This window comes from Hydra viridissima, unplaced genomic scaffold (genome assembly GCF_058129835.1).
Source record: "Hydra viridissima isolate aposymbiotic clone 2 unplaced genomic scaffold, HvirCarnegie_v1 scaffold_7, whole genome shotgun sequence".
Classification (NCBI taxonomy): domain Eukaryota; kingdom Metazoa; phylum Cnidaria; class Hydrozoa; order Anthoathecata; family Hydridae; genus Hydra; species Hydra viridissima.
In genome coordinates, this window is record NW_028324306.1 from 892,301 (window position 1) to 917,345 (window position 25,045).

At 28.3% G+C, this 25,045-nt stretch overlaps 1 protein-coding gene across 7 annotated transcripts in view; it reads right to left on the reverse strand.

Annotated features, from left to right (window-relative positions):
• Window positions 1–20,051, reverse strand: part of LOC145184556 (uncharacterized) — a 47,745-nt gene extending 27,694 nt beyond the window's left edge. For 5 of the 7 annotated variants that reach the window (XR_016453947.1, XR_016453946.1, XM_090092372.1 and 2 more), the window contains exons 1-10: window positions 19,897–20,051; window positions 19,688–19,806; window positions 17,090–17,120; window positions 11,373–11,569; window positions 10,789–11,014; window positions 9,456–9,659; window positions 8,543–8,715; window positions 7,811–8,030; window positions 3,847–4,122; window positions 3,546–3,747 (exon numbers count right to left, since the gene is read on the reverse strand). Coding sequence is in view for 5 of the 7 variants with exons in the window: in XM_090092372.1 (XP_089948498.1) it covers window positions 3,546–3,747; window positions 3,847–4,122; window positions 7,811–8,030; window positions 8,543–8,715; window positions 9,456–9,659; window positions 10,789–11,014; window positions 11,373–11,569; window positions 17,090–17,120; window positions 19,688–19,741 (1,583 nt within the window). In the remaining 2 variants the exon portion in view is untranslated. Of the gene's footprint in view, window positions 1–3,545; window positions 3,748–3,846; window positions 4,123–6,836; window positions 7,393–7,810; window positions 8,031–8,542; window positions 8,716–9,455; window positions 9,660–10,788; window positions 11,015–11,372; window positions 11,570–17,089; window positions 17,121–18,044; window positions 18,163–19,687; window positions 19,807–19,896 lie in introns of those variants that run through there. The other 2 variants (XM_090092371.1, XM_090092373.1) reach the window with 2 other exon arrangements.
• Window positions 20,052–25,045: the final 4,994 nt, after the last annotated feature.

Sequence of the window (25,045 nt, forward strand, 5' to 3'; positions counted from 1 at the left end):
CTTTGAATTTTCAAACTATTATTTTTAAATAAAATAGTTTTGTAGTGACAACTGGTCTATGTAATTTCCTTATTCTCTTTTCCATAGTTAAAAGAACAAACACTTGTAACCATAGTTAAAAGAACAAACACTTGTAACTATAGTTAATCAATTTATATACCATGAAGATGAACACTCTTTAATGATTTTTGGTATTTAATTTTTATAAGTTTTATAAATATTTTTATTCGGTTTTGTATTTAAGAAGCAATTGAAAATCAAAAAAAGGTCAATAAAAAAGATAATGAGAGAGCAATAAATAGTCATAAAAGTCTCTCATATACTAAAAACCTACATTCATTAAAGTGTGAATTAAAAAAGTGTTTTCATAAAAGAACTCTTCACTTTAAAAAACTTTGCCAACATATTTACAGAACTGTATTATACAGTGGGTTGCATAAATATAGAGTCAGTTGATTTATAATATAGTTTTTGTTATGTTTTTTTTAAATTTAAAGCAAACAAAAAAGTTAATATTTAATTATTTTAAATTTTGTTAACAGTAGTATTATAAACAAAATAAGAAAAAAAAAATTTTCAAAAAAAAAAATTTCAGATGCTTTTTATGAGAAATATATACAACTGTTTAAAAAAAAAAAAGCAAAAAAACAGAGCAAAAATATAGATCCAGGGTGCATTTTAGTATTTTGTATGTGCACCACAAACTTTCACACATGCACAAAAACTTCTAGGCATAGATTCTACTAGTCTGATGCTTAATTCTCTTGGAAAATCTTTCCAAAGCTTTTTCAAGGCCTGCTGTAAATGCGCACACTGGTTATGCTCTCTTTGACCAATCTCTTGTCTATCCAAACCCAAATGTTCTCAATGGGATTGAGATCTGGAGAACGAGCTGGCCAAGGCATGACTGTAATGTTTTTCGATCAAGCAAATCTGTAACCAAGATTGCAGTGTTAGCCATTATGCCATTGTACTGAAAAATCCATTGTTGTCATCTTCTGTAAAAAGCTCTGGATGCTGGTAAAGTTTACTTTCAAGGGTCTCTTTGTAGTTGTACTGGTTATTTCTACTGTTATAAATGTTGTATGACCCTATTCCTTTATGGGAGAAGCATCCCCATATTCCAACTGATCCTCCTCCACCTTTTATCCTTGGGACACTAAAATGCTCTATAAACTTTTCACCTGCCAAGCTCATGATGATTAATCTTGACTTGCAATTTATCACTTCAAAATTGGATTCATTGCTGAAAATGACTATGACCCAGTCTTCTATAGACCAGTAAAGTCTTTCTCTACACCACTTTAATCTTTTTAGGCTATCTGAGACACGCAAAAGTGGTTTTTGAGCAGCAACAAAGCAATCTAAGCCTTTCTTATATAGGCATCTTCGTACAGTTCATCTACTAACACAAATGTTACCAGGCATAATTGTGAACTCTTCAGCAAGTTTGCTGTAAGAAATTTTAGGGTCTTGTCTAACTTTTTGATAGAGATAACTTTAGTCTCTTGAAGTTAGCTTTAAAGTTCTACCAAGCCTTGGTAAATCTTTGACATCATTATGTAGTTCGTGGTTTTTCAACGCTGTTTGTACACATTTAAGCAAAACATTGCACATTCGAGCTATGTCTTGTTGGCTTTTTATTTTATCATTCAGCAGACCTACAATTTCACATTGTACGGTGTCTGAAACATCTTTTCTGCACATTTTTGGCTTTTTACTTTACCAAATAGCTACCAATGCAAAAAACTCAACATATAAAAATTATAACTTAGTTTTGTTTTTGCAAGAACATTTATATAGTTTGAAAGAAATCAACCACTAGATTTTAGACCATTCAGATAACATTTTGTTGAGATATTACAACTTAAGTTGTTAAATTTTAACTGACTCTATATTTTTGCTACATTAGAAATACAGTTATGCTCTGATTGGATTAATATTTACTCAAGACTGGTAAATCTAACGAGCTCAAGTTATATACCATTCAATAGAGAATCAATTAATTAACACATTTAATATGCTTTTAATCGTATTAATTTGTTGGTTTAAAAAATAATTTTGAAAAAAACAAAAATTCTGCATAAAAAATGTGGTGACTCTATATTTATGTAACCCACCATAAAATAAAAATTTGGAATTTTTTATATCCATCTATAATAAACTAAAACTTTTCCTGTTTCAAAAATTTCTTTCTTTTCTGATATGGAAAACTGTATCCTTAATATTTAACTCTGGAGTTATAAGGGATTATCATTATGTTACCACTTTAAGTGAATTAACCAGTACAGCTATCCTTATGACAATTAAAAGTTAATATTTGGTATATTTTTATCTAGGAAAATGGGTGTTGGAAAAGTGAGACAAATGACATTAACTGTGCCAACAAAGTCTTGGTCTATTTACTAATAGTTCTTTATATCAGTTAACACAGTACCTTAATATAATAATTTCATATATATTTTAGGTGTTTTCTGAAGTTATGCAAACTTTGCTAGTGATGCTTTTTATTAGTATCATAGGTATTAGTAATCTTTATATACTTCATCAGAGCTTCAAAATTATTTATTTCAGACTTTAAATCCGCAATCCATGCTCCACATTTGGCATTAACACACCATGTTGCTTTTAATTAAACTAGTGTTTTTTTTTCAAATTAAATTTTGGGGTGAGAATGAAACACACCTTTTTCCTAAAATTTTTGAACCTGAGATTTTCATTTTCATCAGAGAGAAAGTATGATTACCACCTAAAGTAATCATGGTTTAAAAAAAAAAAACATACTTAAAAAAAGTCAATAAGTTGGTCACAGGTTTCTCTATAAATTTTTTAGGATACTCACAAAACAAAAAAAGGTTAAAACATATCTGCCCATACCCTACCTCCCCCTCTAGCCCCTCCAGGTTTAGATAAGATTATAGCTTACCTTGATTTTCAAAAATGAGTTTGAAATTGAATAGCAAGGAAACAATCATGCAAAGAGGTGGAAAAAATTGATGTTACATAGTTTCCTTATATTAACAACTTTTAACTAGAAACCTTAGTAAATGAAATTTGAACATTTTTTTTATGATGTTTGAGGATTTTTCGTGGATTATAGGCAAGTACGGATTGAATGAATAATTTTGTAGGAGGACTTATTAATAGAAAAGAAGATTTGATATTTGCTGCAAGAAAACTTTATATCCCAAATAGTCTTTTAAGTAAAATGCAGTGTAGAAACAAAACGGTTGTGCTAATTTAATCTGAAGACAACCTGCAAACAGTTGCTTAACAATTGATTTCTATGTTGAATAGAAAATTTTATAATTGAGTTTTCTAAGGGACATGTAAATAAGAAATTTGTATTTTATACAATTCTTTGTATTTTATATAAATGATTGTAATTTCTAAAATCCATTCTATTTTACATTTAGCAGTTAAACTAAGGTACTTTAACATAAACAATGAACTTGATATAATTTTAGAAGATATTCAACCATAATATTTTAAGTGTTGAAAAATATTACAAAACAAAAAAGTAACATAAAGCTTCAACTTCTTACTTGGCACCCTTCCCACCAGTTGCAAATGTAAACAAAAACTTAAAAACTTCATCTTTTAGTACAAAGGGTTTTGAGGTAGCATTAAAACCAGTAATAGGAAGAACTACATTAGTGACATTGCTAATGATAATCTGAGAACTTCCATTTGAAATCAATTTTGCACGAGTTACTAAATCTCCTCCAGTGGAATAGATTTTTGGTGCTATTTTAAAAATACTTTTTAAATACTTTTTAAGAGTTAACAAAATAACAGAAAAGAAATAAAAGTAGCAAAATTAATAAAAACAAAAATTGAGTTTACCAATCAAAATTTTGTATTTTCCTTTCACTTCTACATGCATCTTTACCATGTGCTCAAAATTTTCAACAACTACTGATGTAACAACAGCTTTGTTGATCACATCTCCAACTGATACTTTTGTGATGCTTTTAAAGTAAATAGTAGGGTTATTGGCTTTGCTAACAAGATCATATCTCCCAAGTACTCCAGAATCAGAGTTGGGTGATAACCAGCCTAATATCTGCCCAGCTGATGCAATAAAATTGGTAGTTTTTGGAATTTGAAATACTTGATTCCCTAAGGTTTAAAGAAGGCATTGATTATTTTACATATATGTTATTTTATAAAAACAAGCACACAAGCATAAACTAGATACATAAAATAGAGTGTTAAGAAAAAGGCAAAATTTTTTATAATTTATTTTTTGCTTTAATCTAGATAAAAATAGCACAGTAGATTATAAAAAATGGAAAATTTGCTGGACATGCTTTTATGATTAAGTGGAATATGAATTAGAAGCTTCTAGACTTAGATGACAAAAAAATAAAGAATATGATTATGAGGCTATGTTTGGGGTGAGGGTCAACAAGACAATGGTTGAACAACTTAAACCATGGCATATAACATTACTTCATTATATATATATATATATATATATATATATATATATATATATATATATATATATATATATATATATATATATATATATATATATATATATATATATATATATATATATTTCATGGCTGATGATTGCCGCTAGGCATGAAACTTTAAGTACCATACATAGTTGTTGTTTCTTCGTTTATATATATATATATATATATATATATATATATATATATATATATATATATATATATATATATATATATATATATATATATATATATATATATATATATATATATATATATATATATATATATCAATGTGAAAAAGTTGTATTAAACAAAAAATACACCTAGAAAGTTTTATAGCATAAAAAAGATGACCTACTAGCTGAAAACTATTTTCTCCTATCTTTCTATTGCTAGATACTGTACAATTTAAGGTAACACAGCTTTAATTTATTGTTGGTGTGAGTTTGCTAATTACATGTATGCTTATTATGTAATCTTTCATATCAAATAATATATTTGTCATTATCACCTGACTTTTCATACTTTATAAACAGTTGGAATCAATTTTGGTTGAGAATGCTAAGAATGTGGTCCTGATCAATGGAAAAAGTGAAACAACACTCAATGGAAAAAAAAAAAGACTGCTTGATGAGTAAAACCTACAATGATTGCAAATAAGATAATCATTTCTGATACAGCTTCTGCATATCAGGAAAATCTGTTTGCACAGTGACTCAACTGCAGAAACATTTTGTTAAACTTGGATTAGACTTATCTGTTTCCATTTGATGTCAACATTATGTTCTTGATACAGTATTAAAACATGTGATTATTTGTAATTATTTGAAATGGGCAATTGCCTCACCTAATTTCAATTATTGGTTAATTAGTAGAATAACAGAAAAGTACAAATAGCTGAAAGCATTTTTTTACAATTCTGGAAATGTCCTGAAAGCAGTAAAATAATATACTGGAGAGATGGTTTTCCTTCATTAATTGATTGTTTGTTACAGGCAATTTAAGAAAACAGGAAATTTCTGTAAATTAACTTTGCCAAATATCAGCAACACAAGATGGAATAGCTGAGCATGTCTGTTTTGTTAGCTAACATTTTACTTCCAGAATTTTAACAGTCAACCAAAGGTCAGCCATCATCTGACTTTATTAGTGTCACATGGAGTGATATCTGGTTTTTCGGCCAGTTTTATAATTAGGATACAGTATTCTGGGAAAGGTTTACAAAAGATCACTCAAAGGAAATGAAGACTTTTAGGAATTTTTAGTCTGTAGAGCTGACACGGATGTATTTTAACAGTTGCTTTGTTGTCATAGCAATATTGATATTTTCTTGATTTTTGCATGAAAACTCCACAAAAAGAACAGATCACACCTATCCATAAATGGTCCCAATTTCAATTTTGAGGACCAAAAAAACGACCGATGGAACATTAATTTGCAAGGTCTCAGATATCACCAGATGTAAAAATTAAAATCTAATCTCTATAGCCAAAGGAGAAAAACACATTTAAAGTTTTATAGCACTTTGCGCTACTGATTGCACTTGGAGCCCCATTGTAAATCTATTTTTTTTTTTTTTTTTTTCACTTTTTGGTTATGGAATTTTTAAAAAATATAAAAAACTCTTTATATATGTGTTGGCTATAACCTGACAAAAAATTTTTAACACTTATGGTTTGTGTACAGGGGCCTAAAGTATAGGTTATGGCACTAAAAGCCTCTTTAAAAAGAGACAACGGATGCTTTACATTTTTATTCTAACCTTATTATCGACTAAGGAAGTTTCCAAATTTAGCAGAATAAAGCCTTGGCATTTATCTTTTAGGCAAAAAAAAATAGAAGCAAGATATCTTTTATCTGAACAAAGATATAGCTCTTAAAGTAGGAATCTCACCTTTGAAAAAACGCTCAAAATATAGCAGCTTTTTGTGGTTTTTATGCTTTTTAAAGATTCAAAGTTACATCAAATAACTAATTTAGTAACAACATCATGTGACTAGTGGATATGGGATTCTATGGTTGTTAGACTTCACATTTGTGTGTACTTTGTCTGCAAAAAGAGTGCTTTTTTTGTCCAAGTTTGTATAAAATATGGGGAAGAAAACACATAGTTAGAGGCATTTTTTCTAATTATTCTGAATTTAAAACACATAAAAACCTCTTTATATTTTAGTTGTTAAACTCACAGTTTGCTTTGTTGTTTTTGTTTAAAATGATTGAACAAAAATTGGATATAATAAAAACTTTTTTTCATATTGTAAAAATTACTCTAGAATTGTAAATTCAAAATTAATTGATAATTTATAAAATAATTTCAAAGTTAATGCTAGAATCAAACTTTTTTTATTTAAATCAAATATATATAACCTTGTTTTGCTTTTTTTCTTGTATTGAAGTATCTCCTAAAATCTTTCATTGCTTTGACCAAGTAGTAAAATCTTTTATTGCTTTGACCAAGAGTATCATCCCACCCAATAATACTGATTTTTTAAATGAAAAAAATTTGTTTATGCAATAGGGCTTGACAGCCTGAATAACTTTTATTCAATCTCAAATGATGAACTACAAAGAAATAAACAAGGAAGTTGATGATGTTATTCTTTCTAATAACCACCAACAAATATTTGAAAAAAGAGATAGTTCCATTTGCTTTCTTCAGCAATCATATTTGTTTTGGTGTGAAACAAGATATAGTAGCCAAACTCTTGGAAGTTCCAGGATCCAAGAGTTTCATTTGATAATTTTGTTCTTAGTAAACCATTTTTTCAAAAAATCACTTATCAACTAGGACTGTCAAATCTTCTGGGATCTCATGCATTGTTCAACATAGTTGATGTCAACACAGAATAGTTTTTACTCCTAACAACCAGTAATCCAGAACAAAGACATTCATTGCTGTAAGGTATTGAAAATCACAGGCAACCTGATTTTGGTGAAAAAACATTTGGGAAATGAAACAACTTTCAGAAAGACAGTAATTAATCTTATCACTATTATTATTTCAGTTTTGGTGTTCCCCCTTGCCATTTTGTCTAGCATGACTTAACTTAATGTTTTAGCATATAATTTATAAGTTGCTTTTGTTTGGATTAATTTATTTGATTTAATTTTAAAATACTGGCATAAATGTGACTCATAATTATGTCTGTGTTTTAACTAAAAAAACATTGTTTTAAACAAGAAATTGGGGCTTGTCTTGAAGGAATTTGAGAGGCTCTAGAAAAATTATTGAGATTCAATAAATGTGGTTTGAAAAAATTTGGATTGTGGATAAACGTAAAATAGTGCATTCATTCTACAGAAAAAACCCTGAATTGAATTCTTTTAAAAAGGACTCTTACCATACATTGTTGCAGTCACTGGGTAAACAAAAACAACTCTCAAATCAGTGAGCACATTTGTAACAGTACCTAGATCTTGAGTGAACCCCATTGAGGCAGGATAAAAAATACTATTACTGGAGCCAAAATAGAAATACGGATTTTGTGTCCCATTAGAAGCACATAATTTTTGTGTAAAATCAACTTTGAGTTTTGAATCTAAGCAAAACAACTCCAATACCTGTACAAAAGAATATATTTAAAAAGTAAGTACAACATAAATACAAAAAGAGAAAAATCCAGAATAAAGAAAAATGTATCAGCAAATTAATAAGACCCATGTTTATGTTGTAGTTAAAGTGACTGAATCAATACTCATAACATTAAAATATAAAAAGAAACTTTAAAAACATTTTCAACAATACCCACCCAGTTCATGTTTTCTCCTGCTTCTATTTTTTAACAATATTTAAAGTTATTATTGCTTAGTAAGGTTTAATGAAGACATCAATTACAATATTTCTGACTTACAAATACTTTGCTATAATTTGAATGTTAAAAAACTTTATTTTTTTGACTTAAATTACTAGCTAAGATTTTACTAAATAATTTGGAATAAGACCTCATAAAACAACTTTAAAAATATTTCTCACTTATTCTATATTTGATATTTTTGAAAAGGTAAACATTTTTACAACTCATGAGACACAAACAAGTGCTAAAAGTTTTTTTAAAAGGGAAAAAAATATCTACCACAAATGTTATAGCTCCCAATTTTGTTACATGGCCTTCAAATGACAATACTTTTCCATCTTCTAACACTTCATGATCCAAATTTATGGAAAGATAAGGGCCAGCTGGGTCAGTCCCATAGTCCCGGAACCGGTCTGTCTCCATCACTCCTCCAACTGGTAGATATATTGATCCTGACAAAAAATAAAGAAAGCTATTATTTTACAAACTGGGTGCATAATAAAGAATCCACTATAATGACTTTTAAACTTGACTTTTTGATACATGGAAGCGGTTTCTCATTCTGTATAAATGTGAAAACTGAGAACAAATTAATTGATATTTGCTTAATAAATTAATTTAAGGTTATTAAGTTAATTTTTTTAGTTATTAAGTTATTTAAGTATTAAGTTACTAAGTTATTTAAGTAGTAAGTATTTAATTATTTAGTTTAAGTTATTAAGTTAAATTATTATTATTATCATTTTTATTGTTGTTGCTTTTGTTGTAATTGCTACAACAGGCTGTTGCATATATATATATATATATGATCAACTATAATTAGTAATAATAACTTACATTTAATTATAATTAAAATAATAACTTACATTATGATATAGTTATATTTATTCAAAAATAAATAAATCTTATTTTATTATTTTTTTTTTTACTAGCTTTGTTTGGTTTGCAATTGCAAATCAATTCTAGATGTCCTTCACCATTTGTTTTGAATCATCTGGAACAGCTTTTTCTACCAATATCAGCTATTGTTTTTATTATTATATACTATTATATTTTTTATACTTTCAAATTAACTCTTTTTTTAAATTTATTTTCTGTTTGCTTTTCTTCTCTATCTTGTGGTTAAAAACAAGATAAGATACTAATGAAGTAATTTATCAAATTCAGGAGAAAGTATTCATCAAAATTTTACCTGATGCAGGAGAGTAACTTATGTTATTAGCTACAGTAGCATTAAAGAACACTTCAACAATCAAACTTAATATATCTGTTCCTCCAACATAAACATCAACATATATATTTGTTGAATTATAAGGCATTTCCTGGGGTGCAGATACTAACAAAACAGGAGCTGCTTTTACAATAATTGATTGTTCTGTACTTGGACATTCTGGACCTTAAACAAATTAAAACTAAAAATGGACTATTTATTGCAATCTAAACATTAAAGAGATATATGTCTATAATAAGGTCAAGTCTAATTTAACTGTTCCTTTTTTATATTAACCATAAGAAATTGAGTAAATTAGAATGAGAAACATCACATGAAAAATTATTATTATTTTATGCATAATAGGGGAGACCGGGGCTAGTTGGCTACAGGGGTAAGTTGACACTCTGCATTTAACTTTGGAATTTTCTACCAGAAATTTCCAAAATTCACATGGAATCTTCCCACTTAACTAATTCATCTTTCAGTGTAGTATCAGGGCTATAAGCGCATGCGCATAAAAGTTGTAACAATTTTTGTGTTTTTTTTTATAATTTTGTAACTATATTACTTTTTCAACTTTAAAAAGCAATAGCATTAGCTACAAGTAAACTTGAATCGATGTAGGTGTTGTATGGTTCACGCTTTTTTGGGGATTTATAAGCCATTTTGTGAGCAAAAAGTTTTTGGGGTTAGTTGGCACAATGATCACAGGGCTAGTTGGCAGCATGAGCCAACTTATAACTTTTCACATTAGCCGTAAATTCACTTAAGTTATATAACACTACAGATCTACAGACTTGAGAAATTATAAAAGAAAAGTAGATAAGCCTGTAAATTCTAAAAATGTTACAAAAAATGCTCTGATGATATTTTTTTCGAAGAAAAGTCTATTTGATCAACTTAAGGGCAATAAAAATTAATGCTAAAAAATATTGTTGGATAAAAGTTGTAAAGAGTTTTCATAAAAAAGATGTGCTTGAAATAGATGCTTAATGTTACTAAACTTGTTTCTTTTTATATGGTGTGCCAACTTACCCTGAGAGTAAAAGCAACTTACTCCAAGCTGGGTTAAGTTAGCACTTAAAAGATTATAAATAAATATAATTGGAGGCCCTTTTTGGGCCACCAATTAAATTTTTTTTTTAATCTTTGACACTTAAACGTGTGCCAAACTCATATTCTTTTGAACTGCAATTTGGTAGCCTCAAAAAAGTTCACCCAGAAATGCACAGAGCTCAAAAACTAAAACTGTAGCCAACTAGCCCTGGTCTCCCCTACCCAAAATTGTATAGAAAAGTTTTTTAAAACCTACCATTCATTTCAGTGAAAATTGTAAAGTTTCCAGGGTATGGAAATAGAAAACTGCCACTATTTGTAGATGTATTCGTGACCCGCCTATTTATGACAAATGAATTTGAAACAGTTTTTGGCAGTTTATTAGCAGTTAACTCTAAACTACTGTACATATCAATTTTTGATGGAAGAGAACTAGCAAATGAACTATTGTAACCCTGGGCATTAAGCTTCTCAAGTACGTCCTTTAGAAAAAAAAAATCAAATCAGTTAAATAACTATTCCATGATAATACAATAGTAACCTGAAATATTATGTTTGAAGGAAATATCATCCACATCATAAAAACAAAATAAAAGTTTTAACTAAAAGTAATCATATTTATTGTCTGAAAAAACCTTTTAACTGCTTTTTATTAAAATTTGAAACCATTTTTTTTGGTGAGTTTTTATTTTTAGTAATTTTTAATTAACATTTTTTATGATTGGTGAAATAGTTAAAAATTTAAATTTTACAATGCAAGTTATTTACACAAGTACATTTACAAGTGTATATAGCATTGTGCTATCGAAATTTTGTAGTTAAAAATTTAAAATTGCATACGTCTGAGCAGGTTGAGCCACAAACTGTTATGTCATTCCCACACCAACACTGATCAGATTTAACATAGGCATAACTATAACCTTGACAACCACAATAAAGGATACAACTACTACTACTCAGTGACCCTCCCCAAACACTGACTTGACGAGACAAGTAACCCTGGGAATCAGCTTTATAAACATCAATGTATTCTAAAGCTAAAAAATTTTTCAAATAGTTACACACAATTACTACCTTACACAAAATATAAAACTTAATATTTAAATTTTCTAAATGGTTCTTTTTATATAACAGTTCTTATATTTATACTCTTGTTTACTTATATAATAGGTACAATCCTTTCTTTAAATTACTAAACCAAACAATTTCCAAAAAAATTTATAAAGGCAGAGAAGCTGTTCCTGTTGTAATGATAGAAAACCAATTTTTACATTTAAAAAATAAATTTTAGTTCTAGATCTAAAATTTCATTTTTGCAAGATTTTACAATTTATGCTTTTTTTTTAAATCATAACTTTTCCGTACTCAATACAAATATCTTATTGTTTTAAACTTTAAGCTTTTTTTAAATCATTACTTAGCCACAATCAAAACAAATATTTTGTAATAATATAAATATTTTGCTGTTTTAATCTTGAACTTAACATTTGTTCTGATGCTTTTTTTTTTTTTTTAGATTTAGGAAGAAACTTTTGGCTAAATTTTAGGTCAGTTTAATATTGTGCTCAGCTCCATTTTTTAGCACAAAAATGTTTCTAAGTAAATTTATGAAATGTTTAAACTGGTCATTGAAAGTTTCTCAATCCTCACCCAACCAAACCAACTCAACCCAACCCGACCCAACTCAATCCAACTCAACCCAAATTCTCATTCCTCACCCAACTTTCAATATCTAGCTCAGTAATATTAAAATCTTGAGCACATAACTGTTCTTATTGACTAAATCTATTAGTTCTGTGTTTTCAAAAATGAATTTTTAATGGTTTTTTGTAGGTAGCAAATATTAATAACTAATTTCTTTAATAATTCACTTTATTTTCAATTTAAATTTAAAAGTCTTATTGCAATAATTTAAAAAAACTTCTTGAACAACCTGTTATTTTAAAGTATCATTTTTGATCATCTATTTTAAAAATTCTCTGTTAGTTTTAACATTTGAATTATGGAACTCGTGCATAACAAATATATGCACATAACAAAGAAGAAACTTGAGTCAAGCAAGAACTTAATGATTATGCAAAAAATGTCTTCGCAAATTATTTTATTATGATTTTAATTAATAATTACATAATATTCAACTGATAAAATATCAAACTGGGTTTTTCCTTCTCAAACTTTCTAAAAATCTCCTATTTGAACATTCTTTGCAAAAAAAAAATTCTTGAATATATATACTTTTGTTTCCCAAAAGTTAAAATCACTAGTTGCGGAGGCAGTACCATGTCTGCAACTCTAAATTCTGAATTTAAGATTGTCCTATATTAATCTTTTTGATGCTATATGTTATTGATTCCTAAAATGCTATCAGCTGGGTGCTTGATACTAATTAAAATTTTTAAAAAACAGAGAATGTAAAATTTATCCATAAAAGTACTTGCCATCTTTTAACTTTGAGTACTTTCTTTCTCAGTTATTATTTTATTAATATTTTCAGTCAAGCACTAGGTTAATATATATAACATGCATCAATTAGAAATACAGCCTCATGACAGGGAGCTGGCTTAAAACTGAAGGGAGCTGGTTAAAACTAAGGATAGGTATAGGTTCCTCCCAATAAGAACGCTGTTAGTTCATAAACATACCCATAATAATTTCATGGAAGTTTCTTGCCTTCACATGCTTTTGTACAAAATTGAGATTTTAGTAACATTATAAAGAACAAGAGCCAACTGCAAACTTTTGGTTCTCCAAATCAAATTTAGACAAGTTTTCTCTTTTGTTTACTCCTTGGCAGAAATTCATTTCTTTTTTTAAACTTTGCAGTTATTTTTTTTGCCCTTTAGTTTTCTCTCCTGTGAGCACAGACATCTAGTAAGTTACATGCACCTCATGTCTCCTAATCATGTCACATGATCCACAGTATTGGGGTTTTCTAAATACCAGATTTGCCCCGTTGCCCCAAATACCAGACTCGCCCACTTGCACAATTACCTGTATCGTTGGCTGTTTTGTCATAACAGATTGCAACAACCTGAATTATGCAATCATAATATTCCTGTAAACATCAACTCCTTTAGAAGATTGACATACCACGCTTAATTAATGATCTTCCATTGTAATTGATAATTGGGCTAACAAACTTGTTGCCGAAATGAACTATAAGGCTTCTACTTTTAAGATCATTTTTTCGTTTCTTTCAGAATCTCCTTCATGTTTATATACTTAAAGCATTTTTTTTATGAAGATTTTTACAATTAAATATTGTTTAGATCTAAACCACCACCAGCTTTATTAGAAGCAGATTAAAGTTAAATATGGACTGGAATTGAACTATTCTCTATAGCTTTTTTTAGAACAGAGCAGAATAAAACTGAATGTGGACAAATACCAATCTTCTTGTTTCTGGAATTGAACTATTCTCAATAGCCTTGTCAACACTTATAGGGAAATTTATGTCAAAAGAATTGTACCTAAAATACAAGAAAGTTTTTAAACATTTTTTGACAAGTTTTAATGCTAAAGAACAACGTATTGTAACTACTAAAAAAAATCATCCAACTTTTGTGTTTAAATTTATCATCATCATACCTTCAGATTCGGAAGAGTCAAAATGATGATTTCCTGTTCTTCATCATTACATTTATTCAAAATTGAATTTTCAAACTCTTGAATGTCAGCCATATCTTTTTATTTTTGCTTTTAATCTCTTTTTTTCTTTTTTTTTAATTTTTGTAAATGCTCTTCTACCCTCTGTTTTTCTTGTCTTATTAGCATGACTTTTATTTTTAACTTTTATCTAAACTTTCTTTTAGATCTTTGATCATGATAGAATATAATGCCGTTGGCTTTAGTTTTATTATTTCACATTTTGTAAGCCCTAATATCTTTTTTTAAGTTTTTACTATAGATATCAAAAAGTTTAAAGGAATGTTCAAAATATTTATTCTCTTATTTTGAAACTTTTCCTGGACAATTGCCCTAATTAATACATGATATTTTTATCAGATGATTGTACTGACGATTGAGATTTTAACAGTTTGTCCTTAATGGAGTGCCAGATATAAAGGATTGAACTGACTATGAGATTTTAACAGTTTGTCCTTAATGGAGTGCCAGATATAAAGGATTGTACTGACTATGAGATTTTAACAGTTTGGCCTTAATGGAGTGCCAGATATATAAAGAATTTTATTCTGAATCTAGGCATACCCCATAATTGAGGCAGATACATTCTCCACTAAAAGTTGCATCAGAACAAAAAAATTATTTTTCTTCCTTTTTTAGCTTGGAACCAATATTGTGGAGATTGTAATGTGGAAATTGTATTGTCTAGAGGAGATTTATATCTGTTATTATTATTACTAAGCAAAAATTGGTAAAATATTGTATAACATCATCATTTTTAAAAAGTTGTCTGAAAGTTTAAAAAAAGGATACTTAAAAAGCATACAGTGTTTAGTTTAACTTAAAACACTGCTCCTTATTATTGAAGTTGGCCTAATCTGGCAGAAAAACCTTAGGTGGGGTGATACCCCCTGACTTCAAAAATGTAACTCCCAAAATCAGACATTAATAGATGCCAGAGAGAACTGAGTTTAATATTTGGTAAAATTTTTGCAATTTTTGATTATGCTATTGATGACAGCCATTTTCAGCATTTTTACAGGATGAACTTTTCTTATAATAAGTGAGGAGGTATAAAAATTAAGATTAATATGCACCTTTGGAAAATTTTTATTATTCTTTAACCAACATCTGAAATATTTAATAATGAATTAAACGTTGCATCATTAATGCTTGTTATACTGACTCATGTCAGCTACAATGATGAGCTAATAAATATTTTCTAAACCAGATAAATAATGAAGGACAATAATTCTAGATTTTAAAAATCAAGTTGAACATAATATTCTTATCAAAATAATTGCTTTGAATTGAACTCAACAAGACAATTTTTAAATTTTTCTCTATATTCTGGATTGTTTCTGGAGCATACCTTAACCGCATTGTTAAAAGCATTATTGCTCTCAGCACAAAGTTGAAGGTGATCAACACTCTTAAGAATTTTTCTGCCATCAGGTTGAGGTGAAATATGAATATAAGTCAACCATTCAATAATTTCACACCATTTATCTTTAAGGCCTTGAGGACATGGTTATTTTGAGGACATGGTTATTTTCAGGTTTCTTTTTCATGACTCCAAGAACTACTTTCAAAAACCCACCCCTACCATATCTTCCAATCTTTGTGATGAGGTCCACAGAAGAATTTGATTTTTTTTCCAAAAGCAGCTCATGGATGTGTTTTAATTTTTTACAAGAAACAACTTGTGGTTGTTTCAGTTGAATGGTGCCCCGGGGAGATAATGGTGATGAAATTTTTTTCAGCTAAATTTTTACAAAAAGTAGTTATTTTGCAGTTGTGAGGTTTTCCTCTGCTAATTATCAAAAAACAAGAAGAGCATCTGTTTTTGTCTTCAGATGATGGTTTTGGGCTCTCAAATAATGTGTTAGCTAATGGATGCTTGGATTTATTTACCCGTGCTGCTTCACATTTAACACATTCGCAATGAAAAAAAGACTGAGTTTGTTTAGAAATAATCATTGTTAAAAAGTTCTAAAATTCTGGTAAATTGAATTGATTTCCATTGATGGCTTTTCTCTGTGATGCTCTACAACCCTCAAAAATTCCAGAGAGAGTGCAAGGGTATTCAAAACCGACCTATTTTTTGATTACTTCTGCAATTTTTTGTGTCAAAAATTCAGTGAGAACTCTTGATTACTTTTCTACTTACTAATGCTTGATTATATACTATATACTACTTACTAGTCCTTATGATTTCATTGAGGAGACATTTTGAAAAATGAGGAAAAATGCACTTTTTTGTTGTTTTTTCGATAATTCATCAGAATTTGATTTTGACCAGTACCTTAGTGTTATGCTTGGAATAGGGCGGTTTTTTTAGAATTTTTATTTTTATTAAAATTTGTACAGTTTATTGCTATAAAATAGCGTCTTTATGTAAATCTAAGCCAATTCATATTGATTTAGTTGTTTATTATCAAATTAATAAACATAATAAATTTATTTTAAATGTAAATGAATTTATTGCATTAATTTATCAAATATACTATAATATTCAATATTTACATCTAGCACTCATAATCACAAAGAACAAAAAGATATTTGGTCCTCAGAAATTTTATACATTTCTGGAAAAAGATCAGAAAAAGTTTCTCAGTACTATGTTTTTTTTGTTGTTTTTTTTTTTTAATTAGTTTTTGGACACCCTATTAAAAAGAAACAGTGTTAATTTAGAAACAAAATAACAAAAAACGAAAAAATAAACAAAATCATCAGTAGTTTTATTTCATTTTTGTATCCACTTTATATTTAATTTTTTAAGACTAAATCATTTCTCATTTATTTTCAGCTGTTTTTCTTTTTTTGACCCTTACCTTCCTTTGCAATGTTTTTCTCTCTTAATCAAAATACCATAAAAAAGTAAAATACCATAAAGTCTGCTAAAAATTTTGAATAAAAAATTGTTGACTTACATTTAACATATTGAACACCAAAATAAAAAACCTAAATATATAAATAAAAGATGCATTAAAAGTATGAAAATAGTTTTCATAAAAAAGAAAAGAATATAATGTGTATAAAAGAAATTAGAAAATTTGGCAATATATGTTAAAAATGTATTTTAAAAAAAATTATGATATCCTTAGCATTCAGCAAAAAGTTTTATTTAGAAAATCTTAAACTTAGAGAAGCAATTCTTAAAAATTATTTTGGCTTTTGGAAAATTACTTAGGTTTTAGGGGGAAGTTTTCTTTCAAGACAAACACTTACTGATCCTCATAAATAATTCATAAGAAAAGAAATAGCACCATGCAGGTGAAAAATATAAATTGCAAACAAAAAATTAGATAAAACTTTAAGCAGCCACATAGAAAAAAAAAAGCAATATATACATTTCATGATATGATTGCTAGATTTCCTTAGAGTAGAAATTAAAAGAAAGAAGTAAATAGTAGTATTTTTTGAAGTTAAAAAGTCATTGAAAAGGAAATTTTCAACATGTTGGAGAAAGTAATACAAACAATATTAAAAAACGTGTAAAAAGTTTACAATAAATACATAGAGAAACAAAAATGTAAAAGCTTAAATAAATTTGTATTTATTGCAAAAGTAAATAATCTATGTTATGCTCTATGAGGATAAACAGTAGTTCAATCAAGAAAACAGTAGTTCAATCAAGAAAAGATAGCATAACACAAATGGGGTATTCAATAAGTCAAGTTACAAGTACACTTTTCAAAAAGAAAAAAACTACTTTTCAAACAGCTTCAGTATTAATGAAACTCTTAAAATTTTAGGTCTAATACCTAATGCTATTTACTCAGAATACAACAAATATTAAGATGAAAAAGAGCCGAACAAAACTAAAGCATAATTATAGAGATGCAGAGACTTAATGCTTAAGTAATAATGGAAACTTTAACTTACTTTTACCATAAGCTTTTTGGTACTAAATTAACTAAAAATTAGATTTAATATTTGCACATGACGCAGTTAGCAGGCTTGAAGAAATATAATTAAGTCAATATGTTCAACTCAAGTAAAAAAAAACATTTCAAACTTTCTTATATTTGCTAAAATTGTTTTTTTAAATTTTTATTCATAACTAGTTCGAACTAACAAATGATATCGGAATAGAGTTTAATTGAAATTAAAAATAGCGTATATAAGAATCTGTCATTATTAGACGTTCGAATTTTTTCGGAATATTCCTTTTTTTTTCGTGTTTCAAGAGATTAGATAGTATTTTTATTTTATTTGCACATAATTCTACGTTCTACGTTTTCTTAGTTTTTGGGTTTTTTCATTTTTGAGAAACGTTCAAGAAATAGTTTACTTATAAGAATCTATTGCTGAATTGCTCCCACGTTCCTCTTTCTTCTCTTTTCTTAATAATGACATAGAACAAACGAAGACAAAAAATCTCAGAAAATCAGATTTAAATGACCTATATTAAAATATTATAAGCAGCGTTTTGACATGTGGCAGGGACGTATAAATAAAACTAAGAAACTTAAAAAACTCTTTTCTGTTTTTACTTGTTATGCTTTAAATAGAGATGGCAAGTTATTCGAGTACTTGGAAGAGGGGTTTGTACATATCTAAGATGAAAAGTTGAATCCAGTGCATTCTTGGTACCTTTCACAGAGTTAATTAATAACACAAGTTTCAAATTAAAGATAGCTACTATGGAGGGAGCTGTCTGCTTGAAATACATTAGAGCTATACGTGTTGAATCTTCGTCTACAAATCGGACTATTCTGGTTGGCTACGAGTTGGCTATGAACTATATGAGTGGCATAACGAGATGCTTGGCAGCATAACGAGTTTCAAAATTAATACATGTAACACGAATATGGAAGGATATAACTTTGTTCGTCATTTTGCAGACGAGGCTGGTTAAATCAAGACTTAAGTGTTAATGTTCATATTGAAGCAATAGAAATAGTGTTCCTATTCAAAAAGTTAAAGTTGGAATAACTATAACACTTGCTAAGATAGCTATAACACTTGCTAAGATAGCTATAACACTTGCTAAGATAGCTACAACACTTGCTAAGAAAAACGATGTTAAACACCTGCTTCAACTTTGATGACGGATGGAAGGAAAAACCAAAGTTCAGTTTCTACAAAAATGTTATAAAGGATGAGCGAATTCCAGAAGAAGAGATGAAAAACCGACTTTATAACTATAAAAACTGACTTTAAACCGACTTTACGAAAAACCGACTTTATAATTATAAAAGTCGGTTTTTCATTTGGTAATTATTTATTTAAAACTTTCAAACACCTTAAGTTGTTTAATAATTTTAAGTAAGTAAAATGTAGGAACTAAAGTTGTTAAAAAATATTCTACTAGCAAGTGTGCTGAAGGAAATTTTGATTGCATTAAGAAATGTTTGAAGTGGTAGAGACAGAGTTATCAGAAGCATGTTACCTATGCTCAATGTCTCAGAAAATTGTAAAATTTATCTTACCTATCGTATTAATCACACATTTAATGCGCATGTAACGAGGAAACATTTTTGCTTGTACAAAATGGCGAAAAACGTTGAATTATGATAACTTACTGCGAGTAATGCACTAATGTGAAAAGATTTTCTCTTTCGCGAATACCACTCCATCTTTTTTTAAGCTTTTTTTTAAAGTATCTCGTTCGTTCTGATCATTGGTGTCGTAATTTTTGCCACTTGAAAAATCAATAATTTAATTCTTTGATACTTTATTCTTAAAGTTTGTAAATTAAAGAACAGAAATCTTCAATAAAAGATGAATTTACCTCAAGTAAACCAAAAATTCAATTGAATTTGAAATTGATACTGGCAGACGAAATCGACTTTTTTTTTTTTAATTAACTGAATTTTATTCAAAAGATCATTTCGAACGTTAGAAAATAATGACGTCAAACGTACAGTATGTGACATACACTGTGCTAACATTTGATCTCTTCCATCACAATCCATTTGTTTTATGGATCATCAAAAAAATGCTTATATATTTTTAATAAAACTTATTTAAAAGATTTACAATATTTCTTGTCGCTATCAACTGCAAAGTGGAAAGAATATAAGTGATTTTAGATGAATTTTTTGTTTGAAATTCACATCAAAACTTTTAAAAGTAAAATTTAGTCGACGTACATTCACGTGACAATCCACGTGAAGAAGCTCTTTTAAGATAATTAAATATTGAGATGAGACATATTTACAACTTATCATGAGCTTGGTGCTCAATGCGTCCGGGAAATTTTGATTGTTCTCTCGTCTTTTAAACGAAACACTGATAAATGAATAACACTTACCTAATTTTTTATTAACAGGCTCATCGTGTTTTTGTTTTCGTTTTTGCTAATTTAATATTTTGGTTCCAACTTATTTGGAAGAGAATAAAAAACGATGCATTTAAAACAAACAAAAAATTCGATGAAGTCTTTTTTAAAAATGCCGAAATTTTATTATTTATAATCTTATATTTAAAAAATTGAACATTGAAGATTTTGATTTGAACTTTGCATTGCCCGGGTAACTTATCTAAGTAAATTACCCTGGTGATACTAATCTTTACAGAGTTGGGTATTAAGTTTGACACTAGACTTCGCTTAAAACTCAATCTTGATGTAGACTTTTGTGGCGGAGATTTGCATTAAAACTTCAAAGTTCTTTCAAACTATTTTGACGTCATTTTAAATTGTAAATTCAATTCCTCTTTATAAATGCACAGTAAACGTTTATTACTTCTGTATGTTTTTTTTTTTTTTTTTTACCAAACTGTATCTAAGCTGTACAGCTATTCACGGAAGTTTAAACGATTACAGAATTTTTATCAAGTATGTTTGGTTTTTGTTTAATAAAAAGAAACTGTAAAATGATATCGACTTAATTTTTTTTATTTATTAAAGAAAAAGTAATTAGCTTTAAAATGAATTTGAACATATTATAAAAATTTTAATATTTAGTTAGAAAAAAACAATTACAAAAAATCATATAGGAAAAATAAGAAGCACAAAAGTTTAAACGAATTGCAACATTCGAACAAAAAATGAAAAAAAAAGCAAAATTAATATTTAAAGTGTCCTCCTTTGCTTTGATAGCAAAGATAAACTCGTTTATGGATTGATTCAACTAATTTCATGCACATCACGCGAGATTCCTTCAGCCAGTACTCATTCAAAAGTTGCTTTAAATGCTGAGTTGATTGAATTTCATGGTATGTCAGTTGATTGTCGATCCAAGACAAAATATTTTCAATTGGGTTGAGATCAGGTGATCTAGAGCACCAGGGCATCGCATTGAACTTTTTTTTCAAAAAGCATTCTTTGATTGAGTGAGCTGTGTGAGCTGAAGCCCCGTCTTGTTGAAAGATGAATTGCTTGCTTCTGCCATACAAGTTTCTGATTGATGGAACTAAACACGTTTCCAATGTGTTCTTGTAGGTGTATTGATTAATTCGGCCTTCGCACAGCTCACAGAAGCCTATACCTTTGTGAGAAAAACATCCCCAGATGCTAACCGAACCTCTACCGCCTTGTCGACAATGTTGCAAAAAACTGTCTGAATATTTCTCAGTTGCAAATTTTTTGACATAGATTCTTCCCTTGCGGTTTTCAACTTGAAAATTAGCTTCATCATTCCAAATAACTTTTGCCCACTGTTCTACAGACCAGTCCAGCCTTACTTTGGACCACACTCGTCGTTTACGTTTATCCGTGATTGAAAGAATAGGTTTTCTAGCAGCTATGTACGTTCCAATACCTTTGTCCGACAATGTTCGTCTCACGAGCTCTCTGCTAACTTTCGGATTATTTTTTGACTTGTTGAAGATTTGTGCTAGCTTATTGTAGCTGAGTCTGGGGTTTTCTCTGCTCATTCTGAATATACCATTTTTGTCACGGTTGCTGAGTTTGGATGATCTTCCAGTACGTGGCATGTCGGAGACGTCCTTGGTAAGTTCCCAGGTTTTGATGGTTTTTCTAACGCAATATTCAGAAATGTTAAGTATTTTGCCTATTTGAACGTCTGTGTGATTTTTTGTCCGCGCCATACAAATAACTTGCCATTTGATATCACTAGAAACTGATTTTCGACCCATTTGCACGCAATTTCAATTAATTTGAAATTTACAATATTTCAAGTTGATTTTTAATGAATTAAAAGCTGCCTGATGATGTTGTGATGAATTTTTTGATTGTAAAACTATTTATTTTAACTTTATTTAAAAATAAAAAAAATTTCGCACCGGATTTATTAAATAAATAGCAAATAATTGATCCTAGATAAAATCGTTTAAACTTTTGTGACACCTCTTAATTTGTATCCCCTACCTTTTAATGAAATTTCTGAGTAAACAGTGTTGAGTTGAAACCTACTTTTTTTTATTCTTTTAACAAATAACCTCTTTACCAAATTGGAAAAAAAATTATTTTGATATCTATTTCCGTTAGATTTTAATTCAAGAAAAACCGAAGATTAGATCTGAAAATTCTGCAATCGTTTAAACTTTTGTGAATAGCTGTATATCTATCTATCTATCTATCTATCTATCTATCTATCTATCTATCTATCTATCTATCTATCTATCTATCTATCTATCTATCTATCTATCTATCTATCTATCTATCTATCTATCTATCTATCTATCTATCTATCTATCTATCTATCTATCTATCTATAGGGAGCTTCGGCAATTTTTATAGCCAATGTAAATCTTTTTTATTTAAAATGCATTGGATTCCTTAATATATTTTATTTTCAAAATGGTTTCAACCACTTCTGTAGCTTATTTAGTTCCAAAGATATTCGTTTTTTAATATTTTCAATTCATATACATTTTATGAAATATTTCCTTAAAGTTTCTCGTTAAGCTTTTGGCACCGAAAAAAAAAACTTTATCTTTTTTTTTTCTTGCGTAAAAAGTTGCGTTAGCAATAAAATATCTAAAGACGGGAGAAATTTATAAAATTTCCACTTAGAAAACAAAAAACTCACCCTATTAGACTACCAAAAACAAAAAAAAAACTGATTGACATAATAAATAGTTGCAGAATCTATTTTTATGTGGGGACGAAAGAATTAGCTTAATTTACTTGTATATAAACAAAACTGAAACATTTAAAGTTAAATAACTTTATCAATTCTAAAGCAAAACGTTCCCAAAAAAATTATTGTAGTGCGACCTTTTCTAAAAAAAATAACATCTATATATACATATATACTACTTATTTTCATGGGTTCATTCTTCGACACCTACATAAAATCATTTGTTGCGTTTTTTGGACGAAGTTTTTCAAAAACGTTCGATATATTTTTTTCCGCGATAAAATGTCACGTGACAAAACTCCCTACTATCTATCTATCTATCTATCTCTCTCTCTCTATATATATATACATATATATATATATATATATATATATATATATATATATATATATATATATATATATATATATATATATATATATATATATATATATATATATATATATATATATACATATATATACAGCTTAGGTAGGGATGATTGAGATTGGTCACTGTACATACTTTCTGTCATTCAACGCATGCGCATAACATTCTTTACGACAATCCTCATCATCAAGCAACCGTAATTTTTTATGTTGGCTTGTTTGCAACTATTTAGAGTGCACGAAAATCCCTACGAAATGTAGTACTCAATAATAAAAAGCTTAAATAGCTTAGATATCTACACTTGTCAAAAAGTAAGGCAGAAAATTCGATCATTGCATTAAAAATTTAGGTCTTATGAAGAGCTTCGTTCTTCGTCATGATTCTGATGTTCTTCAATACATGAGCTGTTCAGTGCACAAATCGGTTAACTCCACTAAACATAAAGAGAAATGCGATGAAATTATAATATTAAATAAATGTTATCATTTAATGATGTTATATTTTCAGGAAAGATTTTTTTTTTTAATATAAAAAGTATTTACTTTACCACGTGCTTTAAGACTTAAATTTAAAATTTTTTCAAAAAGTTAAATTTAATCTATTTGCGCACTGAACGACTCATATGAAAAAAATCTTCTGTCTGGAGGACAATTTCTGACCGAACAAGCGCAACTTAAGACTGTAAGATAAAGCACAACTAAAGACTAAAAAATACAAAAAAATACACATTAAGATGTTAAGATTATTAAACTTGAAGATATTAAGATTAAAATAGAATAACAATTTAACAAAATTTTTGTTAAATAATAAATATATTTAAATAGTTTTTTTTATTTAAACAGGTTTAGTAATTAGCTATCGAATGTTTTTACTTTAAAACAACAGCACATGTAAAAATACATAATATATAGTAAGGGTAAATATAAAATATATAATATTTGCAGTATTTATATAATTTTGTAGTATGTTTCATAAAGTTTACTTCAATGCTAAACAAAAACGTTCTAAAATACAGATTATTTAATTTTCTTATGTTGGGTATGATTAGCAGCAACAACTAATAAAACTCGAAGATGTTGGATATTGCTGCTTTTACAAATAAATATTTAATTACTGCATAAATGGAGAAACTTGGAGACAGAAAAGCGACAAGTTAACAAGATATATTTAGTTATTTTTACTTGCTTAAAAAATTTTTTGTAGTTTTATCCATGTTAACGAACAAATTCGTAAAACTTTAAAACAAAACAAAAAAAAAGTAAAACAGCGCTTATTCTGACTTTGCTTCTGGTAAACTCTGATTACTTCGGTTACTCTTCGGTAAACTCTGATTACTCCGGTATTACTCTGTATGTAAAATTATTCCGATTACTCTTCCGGTAAACAGTTTTTAAAACCTACCGCAAGTTGAACAGCGGAAATTTCTTCGACCTAATCTACGCAATCTTTACAGATTTTAAATTTTACAGATTTTTTCACAACTTTAAATTGATTTAACCTTTACTCATCCATAGTTTTGTCCA